This window comes from Osmia bicornis, chromosome 14 (genome assembly GCF_907164935.1).
Source record: "Osmia bicornis bicornis chromosome 14, iOsmBic2.1, whole genome shotgun sequence".
NCBI classification, from domain to species: domain Eukaryota; kingdom Metazoa; phylum Arthropoda; class Insecta; order Hymenoptera; family Megachilidae; genus Osmia; species Osmia bicornis.
In genome coordinates, this window is record NC_060229.1 from 6,391,100 (window position 1) to 6,410,232 (window position 19,133).

General features: G+C 42.9%; 1 protein-coding gene across 1 annotated transcript; it reads right to left on the minus strand.

Moving 5' to 3' along the window:
* Positions 1 to 20: 20 nt before the first annotated feature.
* LOC114879546 lies at positions 21 to 16,116 on the minus strand. Its single transcript, XM_046288660.1, has 14 exons — positions 16,050 to 16,116; positions 8,206 to 8,515; positions 7,799 to 8,134; positions 4,389 to 5,494; positions 4,035 to 4,217; positions 3,720 to 3,918; positions 3,419 to 3,657; positions 2,592 to 2,719; positions 2,244 to 2,514; positions 1,952 to 2,168; positions 1,756 to 1,881; positions 1,466 to 1,673; positions 899 to 1,141; positions 21 to 818 (listed from the first exon to the last, which is right to left on the minus strand). The coding sequence occupies exons 1-14, from the start codon at positions 16,105 to 16,107 to the stop codon at positions 711 to 713; spliced, it is 3,732 nt and encodes a 1,243-aa protein (XP_046144616.1). The 5' UTR covers positions 16,108 to 16,116; the 3' UTR covers positions 21 to 710.
* Positions 16,117 to 19,133: the final 3,017 nt, after the last annotated feature.

Genomic DNA, 19,133 nt, shown 5'->3' on the forward strand with positions numbered 1-19,133 from the left:
ATTCTTATTCTTACTCTTATTTTATATTGCTTTTTGATCCTTGTACACGCTTTGTTTCCAAAGAGAACTACGGATCCTTGGTTATTAATACGTATCTTTCTTCTCTTAGATTGTGTAATGATATTACATGCGTTATCGTTTATCGGTTTAGTGATAAGTATCTGAAATATGGTGGTCCCAAGATAATTCACAAGCTGCAAACTAACAAATTTTCACGGATACTTATCGCTAAACTATAAAATATAAATAATTATCGACGATAATAGGCTAAATTAAAGTAATTAAAAGGAGCAGTTGCTTCAATACTAGTCGTTCAGTATGCACCCTTCGTTTCACTAGGTTCGTATAAAACAGCCTTGGTATGATTTTTCTTTTTGCAAGATGTTATATCGAGGGTAACGTTAGGGTAATAAATATTCATATAGTATAACAAATAAGTAACTAGAATTAGCAATGCTGATACCTTACATCGACTTGAATATCTATAAACAGGTAAAATAACATCTTTGTAAAACATACATACATAGGTGCATTAATTTCATTTCTTTTCTTTCTTGTTAATACTACGTGTCCATAATCTACGTTTACAGTTCGTTTTCAATTATTTCAACAATTGACAGAATTCACAGCTTCGACTTTTCTCGTATATTTTTCTCTCTTAACAATTCTGTCCTTTTAAACAGTACAGCTAGGTTCTTTTTTCACGTGTCTCACGTTCGATAGTACGGCCTGTAAGTGGACATCGGGATATTGTTTTTCGATAAATGGTGCACATCACCTTGGTCGTACTCCACGTCATTGTAAATTCCGCTTTGATTCTGAAATAGAAGTACCATTGAGCACGAAACCGCGGTGAAATGGATGGTAACGTTTATAAAATTGAAAAACCGATGCTTACGGCTAGAGACGATCTAGATCGTGGCCTGGGAACATGAAAACCGCTGTGTTGGGGGATCAGATCGGCCCTGTCCTTGTCCTGTGGCTCGGAATCCGAGCTGTCGGGATCGGGTTGGTGTCTTTGTCGCGGTCTTGGCGGAGCTTGAAGTCTTGGCAGAGGTACTGGTGGTAACGTTCCATGGACGTTCAGTGGTGGATATCCGAACACGGCGGAACTTGGCCGCGTTGGTCCCATGGGTTCCGTCTGAAATAAAAAAAAAAGAATAAATATATACCTTCAATTTTAACCCTTTGAGCGATGAATACTCCCGGCGGAAGCAGTTCGCGTGGACGGCACGCACCTAGCGGTTGCAATCATTGGGGAGGGAATACTTTTTTTGCTATTATGTTGATTGAATACGCAGGGTGCAACTAAATTATAATTGTAATTCCTATACGCCATAGTCCACGCAAATAGCTTTCGTTGAATGCATATATGCGTCCATAGCACTCAAAGGATTAAAATACCCTCCATTTGGAAGAACATAAATTCAACCCTTATCCTTCGAAATACAACCCTATAACTTACGGCGTATACGTTAGCAGTTGCCATATGGTCGCCAAAATGTGCCCACATGTACGGCGGCAAGTTGGTCGGTGGTCCTTGTTTCACGGAAGCGAGGGTGCCCACAGAACCAACCCTCGCCAGAGTTCCTGGAAGCGTCCCAGGGATGCCACCCTGGATGTAACCGTACACCGGTGAGCCGACGGATTTTTGTTCGCGAGACCATCGTCGACTGTGGCACGCATTGGAAACAACGTTATGTTACTTTGCTACAGAAAAGAAAATCTTCCAAAGAATTTTATCCAAAGTATTACCTCCACATGACCAGGCATACTAATGTCAGGACTATAATGATTAAAGCTGCTACGGACGCCCCTATCGCTACGCCCAGGACCTCTCCATCGACTTCGCATTGAGCACCATAATAATTACCAGTGCACCTATAGAATAAATAATTATTGTAAGCAGACAAAACTTGTTTGTTCTTACCGAAAAGCTTAATTTACTTACGAGCACTGCATATGATCGCCTTGGTAAGAACAAGAGCCTCGATTGTTGCAATAGGTCGAAGGACAGGAGATACAAGTCCTACCAGATTCGTTAGGATCATCCTTGTGAGGATCCTTTAATCCTGGATTGCAAGTGCAAGTAAATCCACCCCAATTGTTGATGCAAATTGCCGAAGAATGGCAGTCGTTCAGTTCTGACGAAGCACACTCGTCCAAGTCTGCAAAAAGTAATATAAATCGTTATTTTATTGTAAAAAAGTGAACGTATGACTCGTGTAGTCTTTTATGCTGACCTTGTAAATTCGATATAGATCCAGGAGGACTATCAACGTATAGAGCGCTGTTCCCTATATTATTGCTCCTTCTATGAATAACCCCGAGCAGATGTCTCTGCAACTCCCCTGCTAAACTTGGTCTTATTGTTCTCGGTTCATAGGTGAGCTTCAGGGTTGCGTTCACAAAGACACCCCCTTGGCCTTGGCTTATATCCCCTTGATACACACCGTTGATCAAGGACCCCATGTATTCGTCCGAAAACGGTGTCATCGACATGGCGGATTCGATCTGGGACATTTCAAACAATTATCTCAAATCTTCAATAAAACTTTTCAATCGCAAATCGTAGCGTTAATTTCACTCACAGCTCGATTAGCTTCGTAGGCCAAAGTTTGATAGGGTTCGGAATCTTTGTCCGTGAATCCTCGGTCCCACACGACTTTCCTGTCGTAAATTTTGTCCACCCTCATCGACACCACGATACTGATGATTTCTAACAACAGAAATCATCTGTTTAACACGTTGACTGCCAGGCAAACGCTATTAAAAATTTCATTAGATAAAATTTTATTTATTATTTTCCGAATACCTAGTAAAAATATTTCTAATTAGATAAGTAACCAAATCCCTAATAATATACAGGGTGTTTCGTTTAAAACAGGCCATTTAAATATTTCCTCTATCTCTGAAAATACATAAAATGTTTCTGACGTAATCTAACTGGTTTCAAAAGACGAATCAGATGGAAGAACCGTTTTTTATAAATTGTAATTTTTTAATCGTTTTTTTAAAGTCACTCGTGTTTAAATTTTAGAGTCCACGATCACTTCAAGGTCGTGCTATTAAACATGTATGAATGCACAATAATATTTTCTATAATATACAACAACAAAAAATGTGTGTACATACGTAAAAAACATGAGCGACCTAGAAAAACGATTAAAAAACTACAATTTATAAAAAACGATTCTTCCATCTGATTCGTCTTTTGAAACCAGTTAGATTACGTTAGAAACATTTTTTGTATTTTCAGAGATAGAGGGGATATTTAGGTGGCCTGTTTTAAACGAAACCCTGTAGATAATGGCTTCCTTTGGCAATTCAAGCGTCACCCAAATATGGATCTCATGGCATTCAACGTGTTAATCTAGTTTCTCTCGATTTGGCTTGATTCGAACAAGTTTGTACGAACTTTTACACGGCAAGGAGTGCTGTAGCCTCGCGTATCCTGGTTTACAGTGACAAGCAGACACCCCTTGAACGGTGGCACACGCCTCGTGTTGACTGATGTCGCAAGTACTCGTGTCGCCCACGATGCAGGTGTCTATCCTGACCGGTGGCTGGGTGGGTCTCCTGTGGAACGTGGGCCTTCGAATCGGTCCGCTGGGCCTCGGAGTCACCGTAGGTGGGTCCGGTTGCGGCACAGCAAATCTGTAGAAGGAAAATGTCATCCCTCGCATAGCATCGTTAACGAAAGGGTTAAGGATACGAACCCAGTGCCGACGACGGCGGGCGATTGCGTTCTGGTCGGCTGAGGCTGCGGTTGCACGTGCGTCGATGTTCGATCTGTGTTCTCGAATAGGTTCAAGTACGTTCTTTTCCCGTCGATGCTGACAAATCCTTGACCCTCGACCGCCGACGTGAGAATCACGTCCGCGTTTCCCGCGTTTACCGGCACCCTTACACCATCCCCTAATGAAACAAAGAAAAGTCTCCCAGGGTTTTCATACTAATTCGCGAGCTGGTCAACAATGAACGAGTTTGTATACGCGGTACAAAGGGAAAGGATTAAACGCATGAATGTATACCAGAACTTGCGCCACCCGGTCCTTGAATAGCCGAGACCGTGACATCAAAAATATCACCGAGAGGTGGATGTCTCGGTGGTGCGTAAGGTCGTTGAGTAGCCAATCCTTGGCTGCCCGTGTAATCCAAGGTGTCGTCAAGGACTATCCCAGGTCGGGGTCGGTAAGCATAGCGATCCGTGGCAGCTACAAAGGAAATTAGTTGAGCATGATAAGCCGTGTAAAGGGAATTAATTAACCCTTTGCCGACCGCTAGCTTATTTCCCTTTTTATATCTATACAGAGCCTACCCCTACGATTGTATTTGAAAAGTTCTTTGTTTCATCGAATAAAAAAATAATACGTCTATTCTATTACCTGAATTCTTTGTGAACGTATTGGAGGCCGGAGTATGGATTATACTTTTGTCCGCTATTGACGAGCCTTTCGTGAAAGTCGATGGTAAATTGTCCGTCGGTGTTGGTACACTCGATGTGCTGATGGTACTTTCAAAATCGGACGATTTGCTCGGTTCTAAAGCCACTATACTAGGCGCAATTGGCGTATAACTTGCACTATTATTCACGGGGATTGTGGTCGATTGAACGACCGTTTTTGTGGTCGTAGGCTCGATTACATGGACCGACGAGCTGGTCTCGATATTCAGCGTGGACGTGGAATAGGATTTTATCGGGGTCTTGGACACGCTCGGCTTGTCGATAGATTTTTCGTTGTTCACGCTGGAATTGGGTCTCTGTGTGTCGTTGATTTTCGTGGACTTTGTTGGTTTCACCGAACCTTCCAACGGTATCACAGGTTTTGCCGAATCTTCCTGTTTCATGTTATTTATCTTATTAACATTATTGGATTCCGTTGGAGGCGACGATGGGTTATGATTATTCACTTTGTTCTCTTTAGACGGAGACTGATGTTTGTTATCCTTCTTCATGGAGCTTCCTGATTCAGGATTTTTCGTGATACCCTCTGTAGCTGGTTTCATCGTGGTCTTCGAATCGAACCTGACCTTTTGATTGTCACCCTCCTGGTGATACTTGGTCGTGTTCTCCAAAGCGTTCGTGGTAGTTTCGCTTTGATCTTCTTTTTTCGTCGAGGATTCCTCTGTCAACGTTGCGTCAGGTTTCGTGTTTTTGTCCTCCTGTTCTTTCTCCCGATTGAAAGCGGACTCCGAGGACGGTGGCAAAGGTTTGTACGGAGGAATTGGTCGCCTGTTCGAACCAGGACGGTTCCAAGTCCACGGACGATTTCCTTGCGGAACGATTTGTTCTGGCAGAGGAACGCCGTTCACGAAGGGTCTGATTGGCCTCTCGGGCGGTAATTGGTTCACCAAGGGTCTGTCCGGGGCTGGTGGTTTCTCGAAGGGATAAGGATGATCCGGTGGAGGAGGAGGATTCATTCCAGGTGTATCGAAATCAGGTGGTAATGGAGGGACGTCGGATATTCTCGGCGGACCTCTGTTGTTAATCCTAAAACAGATAATCACGTGTTTGTTAATGAACCATAGTTATGTGGGGTGCGACGGTTAGAGCCTAATACCTGTGGCAAACAGTAGGTATAATAAGAGGCGACACTCTGAGAGAGAAACTACTTGTAGAGAGAGACGAAGTGGTACAACCCATTTAAAGGTCCATTCGGCAATCTTCGTTTTCGGCCGTGAACAGTCGTGAACGCGCGGCCAGTTTGTACTGTGGATTTACGTACATACCCTATTTTGTGGAAACTTCTTTGTCAGAATGCTCCAAAAAGCAAGAGTTTATGGCATTTCAGACCGTCATAAACCATGAATTCTATTTTACTTCGCACCCATGTAGGTAAAAATATGTATCATTTATGTAGAAATGTAACTGGTTTTATTCATCCTTGTAACAATTTTCCCCTTGAATATTTATTAAAGTTATTTATTAGATTAAAATTTTATTGATTAGATTAAAACTTGCGTTAAAAAAGATAGAAGACTTCATATTGTATTAAATTTGTAAATATTGTAATGTCTTCAAATATATTATCCGAAACCTTCCCTCATCCTATTGTATAATTGTGTAATTTATGTTCAAACATATTTTCTAATATTATCATTTTATTATATTTCTTACTTTCCCACTTTTCAATTATGTAAAATTAATGTAAATACTTCGATTAATAATATAAGTACAGAAAAATTGACGATGCAAAAAGGTTTCTAGTTATAAAAGATTGTTATGAAAAGACAGTATTACATCCAATTCATTCAAACTTCCCGCTCGTTGATACAACCCATTTAAAGGGACAGCGAATCGTCGACATCAAAGGTGCCGCCCGGAGTGTCGCCTCTTGTTTTACCTCCTCTTTGCCTGCGGTATACGCGAACGATTTTATGATCGAGCCACTCAGGACATATAGGGTGATCCTCTCGCTAGGGGACACAAAGGAACTGGTGACAATGAAATCCTTTGACCGCACCATGAAGACACACAGAGTCGTCTCGGCCCGGGTAGGTCCTTAATACGGACCTCTTTATGGTGTGGTCAAGGGGTCCATTGTCGCCAGTGTTACTTTGTGTCCCCTAGCGAGAGGATCACCCTGTAGATGGTTCGCAGGCGGCCGGTGACGGTCTATAGAACCGTACTTGGCATTGCCGGAGTTAGTTTTTAAGTTTATAGTTTAGGCATTGAGGTGTGAATAAGAGAGAGAGAATATGGAAGTGAGTGACTGGCGGGTTGAGTTATTAACCCACTCAGGTTAGTGTTTTCGTCCCAATATCAACATTCCTTACGCCGGCAATGAGTCAAGTGTTGGGTCTTCCGTACCCGAAAACGATGATTGGCAAACCCAAAAGGTGGACAGTTTATCCAAACCCGGTGCCGCTTGGAGGATGGTAGCTGCTGGGGGGTAGATTTATTTTTTGGTGCAATAAGCGCCATTGAACACCGCCGCTATAAGCAAAAGCTTGGGAACGGTAGAACGGGTTATGAACCCCACTAGGGTCACTTTCGACAATAACCTGGTGACAAGGGTGCTCATGGAGGAAAAAGCGGGCAGAGTGATTTTGAGAGTCAGGAAGGACTGAACAGAGTAGTCTGGCGTAGAACTGTGTAGATTTGTGTAGAACAGAACAGCGAGGAATAGCGAGTGGATATTTTCAGAACATTTAGACTAGTTTAGTTTCTTAGGCCAATAAAAATACAATTACACGTCAGCTTGTGTAGCAGTCGAAAGAAAACAAACGGTGTTTCGTCTCGGGATCGTCTGTTATGCCGGCAGTACACGCTCGCCGAGGCGACCCGAGACCAGGCGAGCACGAGAATGTACTTGATGGTCTCACCTCGCCTCGTGCCCTCTCGCCTCGTGCTCGGAGCGCTCGGCCTAGACGCGAGCTTTCAGGACGAGTCAAAGGAAACGAAGCCGACACTAGGTGCACACGGGTAGCCCTCGCGAGAGTGTACACGGTGCTCTCGGATCTCGGGTATCGGGACTCTCGCCTCGGGAGATCTCGCGTTCGAATCGCCTCGGCGAGCGTGTACTGCCGGCATTAGACTCGTCAGTGGGGCTGACAACAGACGACCCCTGCCCCATACACCTATCATACCGCGGTTCGAAAGTTGTATATATTCGAGCCGCATGCCGGGCGAGCGCTTGCGAGAGCACGGTTCCTCTCGCCGCCACCTAGCGCTCCCCGGCCCGAACTCAAGGCGTCCGGGGAGACGAAACCCCTCCATTAAACGATTGCGACACTTGTTCTTCCAAAACTTCCAATCCCACAGTTGCTTAGAAAGGTAATAATCAGGTCGTACCTGGTGGCTTGAATCGGCCTCAAGGGCCTGACCGTGTTGGCAGCGACATTCACGTTCCCGTTCAACAATTTGACGATACCCGTGATGATGTCCTGTATATCAGGATTCGCCTGTCGGTTTCCTGGAGAAGCGGTCTGCAGGATAGGCGGCGGAGCGTGTTCGCTATAGATCCTGGGGATCTCTTGGCGTGCCCGTCTTTGTTGATCTATTGCTTGCAAGTAGTGTGCCTGTTGGTTTGACACTCCAGCCAGTTGGTGGGGCTCCGACAAGAGTTTTGGTCCCTGCGGAGCCCCTTGTCCTTCCCCCGACATGGATTCGCTCGTTGTGGGTGTTATACTATTGAAAGAAAGATGAGAATTATAGCGGATATAAATCGTAGATCGACAAAATTGTTTTGAAAGACTTACTGATAATATTCCCCCGGTTTCACTTCGATGTTGTTCCCGTCTATATGATCGACGTGTTTCGACGACGTTAGCTCGTCGATAGATTCCTCGTGCCTGGTATTCCTGTCTTCGAACCTGATCTCTTCTTTGTCATAGTTATTGACGCTTTTCGAGCTTTCCAGTTGAAATGCTGGAACGGTTCTTTGGAAAGTTGGCGACGCATCGCGATGAAACACGCTGGACGTTCTCTCAGGCCCTGTATACGAGCTGAGGATGATGTCTTCTTTAGAGGACCGAGAAGACGTTCGATCATTTTGGATAGCCGAAACACCTGTAGAAAATTTAATCGATTACACGTCACGAAAGATATGCCAGAAGTGCTTCTGCATTTTCGAAAACAATGAATCCTGGATTCTTTGTAAAAGTAATTTCACGTTTCCTCGAACGTTCGATCAATCGGGCATTTAACTTAAATCACCCGGTCGAAGCCATAAGAAACCTGTCGATAGCCATGGCAGAAGGGTTCGTGGAGTGGCAAAAAATCGCAAAGATCCATGGCCGATCGGCAAGGGAAACGGTACTCGAACGGTTGACATTCTCGAGGCCGGTATCGAGTGGTTTGACCAACCGTGGACGTGACGAGTATGAAATTACTACTATCTCTTTCCTCCTCCTTCTTTCATTCCCTCGACATTCCTCCTGTCGCGCATCTTCCGCTTTCTGCGGGGAGGGAGAAAAAAAGGTTCATCGACATCGGCGATATTCGAGCGGTAGTTTTTGTCTGGAATCAATTACGGGATCCCAATCAGCAGTGTCTTAATGTTACGTCCCGTGGATTACGTTCTATTACACAATCGAACGGTTTACGATTTCCTCGAGGATCATAACACGTCAACTCTTTGAAGCACCGAATTTTAGGCAATGAAAAGACCCATGTTGGCCAGACATTTTATTCTTATAAAATTTAACAAATTAAGTTCATTTTAATTAATGGAGAAATAAAATTACATAAAATTGATAAAAAATTTTAAAAAAAATTAATTAATGCGTGGGATATAAACAGCCCCATCGTGCTATGAATGGTATTGATTAAAATACATTAGTGTACACACTGAGATGGGTTTCAATATAAACCTCTGTGTCAATTAATTTTAATTTTCCGAATTGTTATAAAAAGCATTTTTAGCTCCGCCATGTTTCAAAAGGTTAACCACCTCATTTTTCAATCAGAAAAGCATCATATTTACTTTTCTTATAATGAAAAGGCGTTTGTTTGTATTGTACACCCAGTGCCGGTTTTAGCAATATTGGCGCCCTGGGCAAGATTATCGTGATGCCCATTCAGGGGCTTAAAATTTTTAAGAAAGAAAGACAAGGTAATAATATGAAGCGATGAATCTGTAGTTAGATTGTAAAAAATTATGAAACTACATGGCAGCTTTATTAATTTACAGCGTCCTGGACGATCCCCCCCCAAGCCGGCACTGTGTACACCAATATGTACAAGATAGATTCTTCAGTTTCAAAAATCACCTAAAAGTGACCATTCTAAATGAAAATACCCTCTGAAACAACACGTTTCTCTGCAGTTTCCCTTAGCAAGGGAAATCATTGTCACACATGACTATACCAGCCAGTTCGCCATCGCATTCGATGGAAACGCATTGAAATTCCATGGCAAGACGGGGACAGAAACAATGGAAGATTTCCATGCAGCGATTCAACGACGCGCGAAGCAATTTAAGTGAAACTAAAATTTCCTGTGGTCTGTCGAGATGATCGCGGGACGATAATAACGATCCTGGCCGTTCTAAATATCGCGCGGAGATCTGGAATACTAACCGACATAATTAATCGCTCCGATCGAAATTGAACACGGAGTGCCGTGCACGGCCACGCGTTTCCATCGAAAGCAGCAAGCCGCAAACGACACGTTGGCTCTTCAGCTTTGTCTCGTAGAAAGTGTGCATATTATAGTATCGTTTTCCTGCGGACTTTTTCCTTCTTTTTCAAACCTTTCACCGTCTTTGACCGACTGTTTCGTAGAATGCTCCGCCTCGAGACAGTTCCTGCTGTTAACGGGATAATGAGAGCACCAGCCTAACGGAGCACGTTCGTTTAGTTAAAGAACATGATTTAGAAAAATGAATGATTCTTTCATCGATAAATCGGTGATTAATATTTTCTAACAAACAGAGCACGTTTCTACTTGCATTTGAAAGAGATGAATCGATAAGTCTGATTACTCTGCGGCGAAGATGACGAAGTACTTGCGAGATCAAGTAATTTTAATAGCGCGAAGCTGATGGTAATTGCTCGTTAAGGAACGTTCGTAGCGACACGAATTTTCAAACAGTTGTTCGTTCGCAACCGCAATTAAGCTGACCGCTGGTTCGTTCTACTCGCCGAACATCATGCTCTCGATGTTCTCTGATTCTCCTTGATACGCTAGAGGAACACCTTTATGGAGATTAAGCTGAAGAGATGCTGTTGATGAGACTCGAACACTTAACACTAGAACTACCAAACCAATCAAAATGACTGGCTTCAAGTTTCTTATTTTATTTTGGACATTTTATCGAGGCTTATGTTAATCGAAATTTATGTTGGCTATTATCGAGATAAAGAATGGATGTATATATTAAAATTATGTTTCATCCTTTATCTATTTAATTTTCTACATTATTTTCAACAAACTGCGAACACTTAATATTAGAACTGCCAAACCGGACAAAATGACTGGCTTCGAGTTTCTTATTTTAATTTGTACATTTTATCGAGGTATTTTATTGAAATGTATGTTGGCTATTATCGAGATAAAGAATGGATGTATATATATTCAATTATGCTTCATCCTTTATCTATTTAATTTTCTACAATTATTTTCAACTGAAATTCGAACACTTAATATTAGAACTGCGAAACCGGACAAAATGACTGGCTTTGAGTTTTTTATTTCAATTCATAAATTTTATCGAGGTATTTTGTTGAAATGTATGTTGGCTATTATCGAGAGGGTGAGGCACCTAAAACAGGCCACCTGAGTAACTCAATTGCTATTGGTAATACAAAAAAAGTGGATCAGACGAAACTTGCTTGATTTTGAGGATGGCATAATTCTCATGTAGACATGTAGAAGACATATAAAACTCAACAATGTTTTTTAAATTAAAATGGTACACTTTTCTATGTACTGTCTAATAGGGCGTTTCAAGGCGCCCAAATTATTTTGGGAGTGTAGAATATGATTGTAGAATACGTCCACTTATAAAAAAAACTATTAACATAGAATTGTGTCATTCTCTACACCAAGCAAGTTTCGTCTGACCCATTTTTTTTCTATCAATAGCAATCGAGTTAGTCAGAAGACCTGTTTAAATGCTTCACCCTGAATATTAAATTGTTTAATTCTTTATCTATTTGATTTTCTACTGACAATGAGACTCGAACGCTTACTTAACACTAAAACTACCAAATCATTCAGTTTCCTATTTTAATTTTTAAATTTCATCGAGGTATTTTTGTTGAAATGTATGTTGGCTATTATCGAGATAAAGAATGGATGTATACATTAAATTATTTTTCATCCTTTCAACTGAAACATAAGTATGCATCAAAGGTAGTTTTAGTGTTAAGAAAATCAGACGTGAGAACACAGTTTCTTAATCCCCCTGTGCCTGTAAAGACACGATTGTCTGTCATTCACCAACAGCCCTGTGTAATTTCTGAAAACACATTATATGATCAGTTCGTACAAGGATTAAGATCGTCCGTCTCGGAACTACAGTTACATACGTGTGTCTCGGTTCATTTTTCTTCTTTTTCCCAAGTGGAAACGGTAGAGCCATTGTTGGTTCACTACGTATTACCGTCGACGAGATTACGGTGTTCGTTGTAGCCGAGGTTACAGTAAGGCAGCTAACTTAGTTTCCGAGGTATACATTACGCGGGGAGAGCGATGATGCTACGAAACAGCGTGAGAATCTGGGTAAATTAAAAAGCATTCGGTATTTCGAGCGCAGTCGGAAGCTTTGATTAACGATATACAATTTGAAAGTTCGATACCTATAATTTTATTAAATTATGGAGATCAGGAGTTAATTAATCGTTCGCGATCTTGAAATCGCGCGTAACGACCCCTTTGCGATCTATGATCTATCCCGCAGATAAGATCGACGAATCAATTTCCTAACTTGTTAACAAGACTTTCGTTTCCTATTTGGATCGAGGCGTAAATAATAATTATAAACGCGGCTTGCATGCCGCGAACGGATAACGGTGTTGGCGAATACCATAACCTTCCTAACGTGAGAGCATGGGATCCCGTGAGAATGTAGGTGAATTGCATCGTTGATTCTGTCGCAGCGAACGGGGAATGCAGTCTGTTGGTCAGGTTCGCGGTGTCCTGAATCCTTCAACAGGCCCAAGGCTCTTCTGCGTCTGCCTCATCCGGATAAGTCATTGCCCGGAATAATTAGCAATGCTAATTTAACGGCCTCACCGTTTTGACCGCCCCGTTGAATTCGCCGAAAATTTCACCGACTCTATGGAGTAATTAGTTTCTACTATTGGGCATACTAAGTGTAAAGATAATAGGCTGTCGTGACACGGACGAATAACTTTGAGAAAATGCAAGAGCTCGCGTGAAGTTCATGGTAAACACGACGTGCGGCTCACGAGGTAACGAGGTAACATAGTTTCTGTGTTGTGCGGAAAACGTCCGTAAAAAATATTACCGGTTCTAGATACCTTCGATTGCCTGACGAGATATCTATGTAACGATGATATTTACCGACCACTGAATCACATTAATGGAATCTCGCGTGTACAGGGATTAACGACCGCGTTTCCTCGTCCATTAATTTTCATTCTTGTTCCCAATTGCCTTTAATACCCGTCATTCCACCCTCCTTTGTCTCTTCGATTATCTACGTTTTGCCATTGATTACCAGGGATAAGTTTCCGAATTGCCCTACCAAAATTGAGAACTTGGGTTCGGTATATAACCTAAATTGACTAGCAGAAACCGATTAAAATTGGTTTCGGAGCTGGATGTCTTGCCGTTTTTGAGATATCCTGGTACAATTTTGTACAATTTTGTATAGTTTCCGAATGGCCCCACCAAAATTCAGAATTCAAGTTCGGTATATAACCTAAATTGACTACCAGAAACCGATTAAAATTGGTTTCAGAGCTGGATGTCTCACCATTTTTGAGATATCGTGGTAAGAAATTTTTATGCAATTTTGGGACTGCGCATGCGCTATTTGGTACTGCGCATGCGCTATTCGGTACTGCGCATGCGCTATTCGATACTGCGCATACACAGAACCTAACTTAATCTAACCTAACCTTACCACGATATCTCGAAAACAGTAAGACATCCAGCTCTGAAACCAACTTTAATCGGTTTCTTGCAGTCAATTTAGGTTATATACCAAACCTGAGTTCTCAATTTTGGTGGAGCCATCCGGAAACACAGCCATTACAAGCTGTTAATGATTGTTCGAGCTAATGAATGAAGATACACGCAAATTTAGGATCACCCCCATTACTTATGTAGACCCGTGGTGGCAAACTTAGGGTACGCATGCCAGAGATGGCACGTCTTTACGTTGGCACGAATTTATAGATTCCATTTTTTTTCTAATAGCTAGCATAATTGTTGACTGTAGTTATTTAAATAAATATACTTAAAAAACTACCCGGCACGTCAGGCAGTCGATAAATAATATTTGGGAATTTTTGGCCACCACTGACATAGACCGAACGTAGTCCACCAAAATACCCTGTAGATTATCTGTCGCCGTAAATTGGGTTGTTCGAACCCGTGACGCAATTCTAACAACGTCTGGCACGACTTGAAAGCAAGAAGAAAGAAACGTCGAAGGGGGTTTGTCCGTGAAAGACCGTAGACCGAGCTATGCGACGGTAACTCGAGGCGGTAACGGCAGAGTTAACGGTACACCATTCCAGCCCAATATTTATTCTTTTCGCTGGCGAACACGACATTTGGTAGCCCCATCCTCGGGGTTCGACAGGTGTCGGGGCGACCTTCGACACGTGTTCCCTGGGACTCGTTAACACGTACCCTGCCACGTGGAGCGTTCACGACCCACGTTCAACTATCTCTTCAGATCCTCTTTCAATTTAACCATTATCTTGGGCAATCGTCCACTTGTCCTTTCGAGGAGGATTTTCATGAAAATTTGTCTTCTTTATCCGGCAGACGAAATGTTGAACGGTGAACCAATGGACTTTCCGTTCTGACGCGATTTCGTGACACTTTCACGGCAAACGCGTCTGGGCGAAAGTCGAGTGACGAAACCCCATGCCGGATACGTTTCTTTGTAGCAGTGGCTCGTCCACGTTAACGATGACGTTAAACGTCTCATGTAAATTCTTCTGGTTGCGTAAACCAGTTGAAGTTACAAATTGGAAGAAGAGAGCTCGTGAAAATAATTTTTCATTTCGTTTAATCGCGCGTGGAATCCTGGTCGATGACCCGAGGACCTTGGCGATTAAGCCGCACCTAAGTTCTGAAAAACTGTCCAATTTGCATAGGTCAACGAACCGTTTGCGTCCACGTATTTGTTATCGAACGACGAGTTTCTCGATTCCCTTTTCAAGAATTTTGTAATTTTTTAGAATTTCAGCTCTCCTCGGCAAACTGTGAACGCGTAAATGTTTCTTAGCGCTTTCGAACGAACGTTTTACTCTGGGATGTGAAAATCTCTGAGTAACAGGTACGTGCCAGGACACGAATGCGCGTCATGTTTGCAGCTTTCTCCTCTGTTGCTTTTGAAACGCGTCTGTGACGCATGTTTCTTTCAAACAACGTCCCTATGTATTCATTTTTTAATTACTCGAGCTTTGTTAACGCTATGCGTGTTCAATGGAGAGCCTGATACTCCATTACGAGGAGAAAAATTAATTACCGTCAGCTTTACTCGACTTTTGAATATTTATACTCGAGATAACTCTCCACAGGTCGACGAACCCTTTTTTCCACCGAGTTCCTTGATTTCTAGCCGCAACTTTATGGTGAATTCTTATAGTAAATTATTGATACTCTTTGGTAGAGCCGGATATATACCTACTTACCTATCTACACCGCGGAACATGGTAAATCATCGACTGTTATCAGTTTCCGCTGCAATTACGAGTCGATTGCACGATCTGTATGATTATTCCCGTGAAAGCACCCTCTGGCTGTGTGTTAGGGATGCAAGCATTCCTGAGGATACTTATTACAGTATCCATTGATAAAGAAGTATCGTTTTTTGACGGCGTATACAGGGTGGCTCAACTTAAGTGTTATAATTCCGTTATTCCGTAACTATTAATGGTACAAAAAATGGTTGATATGGGAATTGCACGACAAAAGGGGGCCTATGTTTTGGCAGAAGTGAAAAATCTTTTGCATTATTAGTTTAAGAGATATGATGGTCAAGTTTCGTTTTTTAAATGGAACCATATATTTCTTTTCAGATCGTGTAATAGTGCTTCTCAAGAAGAAATCATTAAGCTTTAGTGTATACACTCGATTTCCCGATTTTCAGTAGATACGTCTCGGTTTGAGTAGCAAGTCGTAAAAGCGGTCCTATTGTAACGCGATGGACACTCTTGGTTCACTATCTTGTCTCTCGAACATCAGGAGATTTTCGACAGAGGTCAAGGTACCGGTTTAAAACTCGACCGCACGTGGCTTCTTTAATAAAGTCCCATCAAACAGGTTCACGCGTTAATTCCATAAGCGTTTTAAAAATGAATCTACCCGAACGTCAAAGTTTCCGCAAAAGTGGAAACCCTGTACTCGTGTTTGCACTTGGCATAAGCGTAACCTTGAGTCGGCATCCACTTACCTGAAAGAATCAGCAGCGACAAGGTCACGAGGACCTTCGACCCCGCGAGTCCTGGCATCCTGGTATCCTTGAGCGTTGCGGTCGAACGGTGGTTGCACCTTCCGATCAAGGTCAGGCTAATTGTCAAGGACACTGGAGAGAAGTTCTTTAGCAACACCGGCGGTGGTTGGACCAGTCTTTATCGTTGTAAATCGTGCCACGATACCAGCCGATCGCCGCCATTTTGGATCGCGAACCTATGCCGAGTAAAAACGTCGAGCATCGTGGAAACTCGAATGCCCTCGTCTCGCCATTCTTTCCTTCCTTTCTTCGTTCAATCCTTCTCCCGTCGATACTTTTCTTTCTTTTTTTCTTTCCCTTCTTCCTCTCTTTTATTCGGTCTCGCACTCTCGCGCACGCCGGTTGACCTACTTGGCCGCAGCTAGGTCCGGTGTGTTCTTGCGTTCGTGAACAAGAACGAGTCAGCTTTTTCGTACGATGTAGTACGTCTCACCTTCTTTTCCACCTTTCTCGCGATCTCTTCCTCGATTTTCCACCTTTTTTCCCCAAACTTTCTCGCGCTTTTTCAGCTTTCCACTCGTTAAGCTCACCGAACGTTTCCACGTCGCGTCTCGCTTATGCGGGTTGATGTCACTCGCAGCTGCTGGTGTCCTTATTAGAGAGACGTTTCACTTATTTTACAAACTGGAAGACCAGTTTTACACGGTTTTAATTGCTCCAATTATTAACAGGATATTTCTTCTTCGTTTCTACATGGCGTACACCTTTCGTCACATAACTACACTGCCACTATCGACGCTTTTAACTTCACCGATCCTTTCGGAAGTGTGTTATCGAGTTGACACAAAATTACCACCGGCAGACAGCTGTATCCGACTTTCGAATCACTGGACTGTGATAAAACTCGTCCTCCATCGATGTTTCGCGATACTCGTACCGTGGGGTCGAACGAATATCTCGGTGAATTTCGTTGAAAAATCGAAGGAGGTTGAATCGAGGAGAAGGAAGAGCCTCGGGAGGCTTGATCGAGTTTCGTTCGAGGTTCGCTTGACGGTCGTTCACACGGGACTGGCTTACGGTGAGGACGGTCATACACGGTTTCTCCCACTTTAACTATGCCATGCTACACCATGGTGCACTATACTACTCTTCAGCACTGTATACGTCACGTCTTCGTAGCTCGTTTCCACCATGCCCCGAGCTCTATCGTCCACTCGGCTCCTCTTCTCCCCACTCTCCTTTCGAATTTCTCTATCTCCGTTTCTTTCTCACCTTTTCATCTGTCTCTTAATCGCGAGCCACCATCCTCTTGCTCACTTTTTACGCACAAGCCTTACCTCGACCTACCTTTCGATTCTTTCGGGACTCTGGTCACCTCAAACTTTATCTCTTACTCCGAGCTCCCTCTTTCTTTTCCTTTTCTTTCTCTCTCTTCGTCTGCAGTCTCTTCAGCGAAGCGTGTCTACCTGTGCACCGACCTCCTCGAAGCGTCCATTTTCCACCTGTACCTACCCTGTTCTTCCTTTACCTTCCGCGATTTTACTCTGGCGAAAGGGAAACGCGGGATTTCGTCGAGGGAAGAAAATCATTGGAAAACAGCAGCCTAGATTTCTCTTGCAGATGCGGGTAAATTGTGCAAGGTGCACGAGCTATGGAAGCCTGTGCACGTGCAGATAACGGGATTCAGTAAGCGGCGGTTAAACGGAAAAAATCAATAGGTCCTGAATGACTGCGGTATCCCTCGAGGGTTCGTAGGGACCGAAATGGTACATCGAGCCTTTATTATAGCGGGAATTAGAATTCTCGTAGGGTCAAGCGGTAATAGATAGGCAGTCCATTAGACCAGAAAATCGAAGGGGATATATCTCCCCTAATTAAATATGATTGTTATAAATTTCGAGGGCGTGGCTGATAATTTTCGTTGGGCAGAAGAGGAACCAAAAGTTCTTGGAGAGAAGCATCTTCACAGGTATAAACGAGGGAAAATTATGAAACGAAACGAAATAAATTTTGAGGAAGCTGGAATAAAAGTAAAGCAGATTTACTGATAACTGTTGATGAGATTGAAGAACGCAGCCTTCGAGGGACAAACCACTGTCAAGATAATCGAGGAACAAACGTTCCCCGGAGATAAATGATCTGGGTGGAAGAAAAGGAGCAACGGAACGGGTCAAGGCGGTCCTTTTTTGCGGGATTTCGAGGCTCCATTAATGACCTCGAGGAACAAGTTTGGAAATGTACGCATTCCTCGTGGTATTAAATAGAAACGATAAATATCCTCCCGAAGAAAGTGTTTAGAATTCATGGTATTTAAACATTCGTACTTAAAAAGATCATCTGTTGCTGTACGTTTCTCGCAATTATGGCAATTTAACGAGAGAGTTGCGAACTCACGAAAGTTCAACAGGTGTGAATCTTCGCGAAGAAGTTTCTCTGAAACCGTCTCGATCGTTCTTTCAAACGCAACGTAATGTTCTCCGCTGAGTACAGCAACGACCCTTCGTTTTCTTCTTCTCTTTCTTCCTTCTTTCTTCATATGGTCAAACCAGACTGGAATGCGCGGCTCTGCCTTCTCGATCAGTCAAGCAACATTGGTCTTCAGAATGTCAGCTTGCTGCTGAAATTGCATCGTAATCTTTCGTACCATTCCGGCAAAAAGACTGCGTATCGAATCCGAACGAATTCCCTTCAAAAGAACTCGAGCAATCCTAATTAAACCTGTGTACACGCGTACATTGATATCTGGGCCTCTCTTCGTATCGAACGTTTCGCTTTTCGGGGTTTCGTTTAGAATTCTTCGCCAGATCTGCTTCGAACGAGAGGATTCTATTTACCCATTGACCTCACGTAAAGCGGTCGCAGTATTTTCTATTCTCAAAGTTTCCGAAGCTCGGTCAGGCTCGTCTGTTGAGCAGCGCACGGAGAATTAAAATTGCATTTCTGTGTAACGGGTAGCCTGTTGGGCAAGTATCCATGAAATTAGTCGGTCAGTAACTCAGCCTCATCCGGGATCGAATAATAGAATGTAAAATTATTTGCTCTTGGCATTGTTGGGCTACATTGTTTCGTAGAACCATTTTTTTT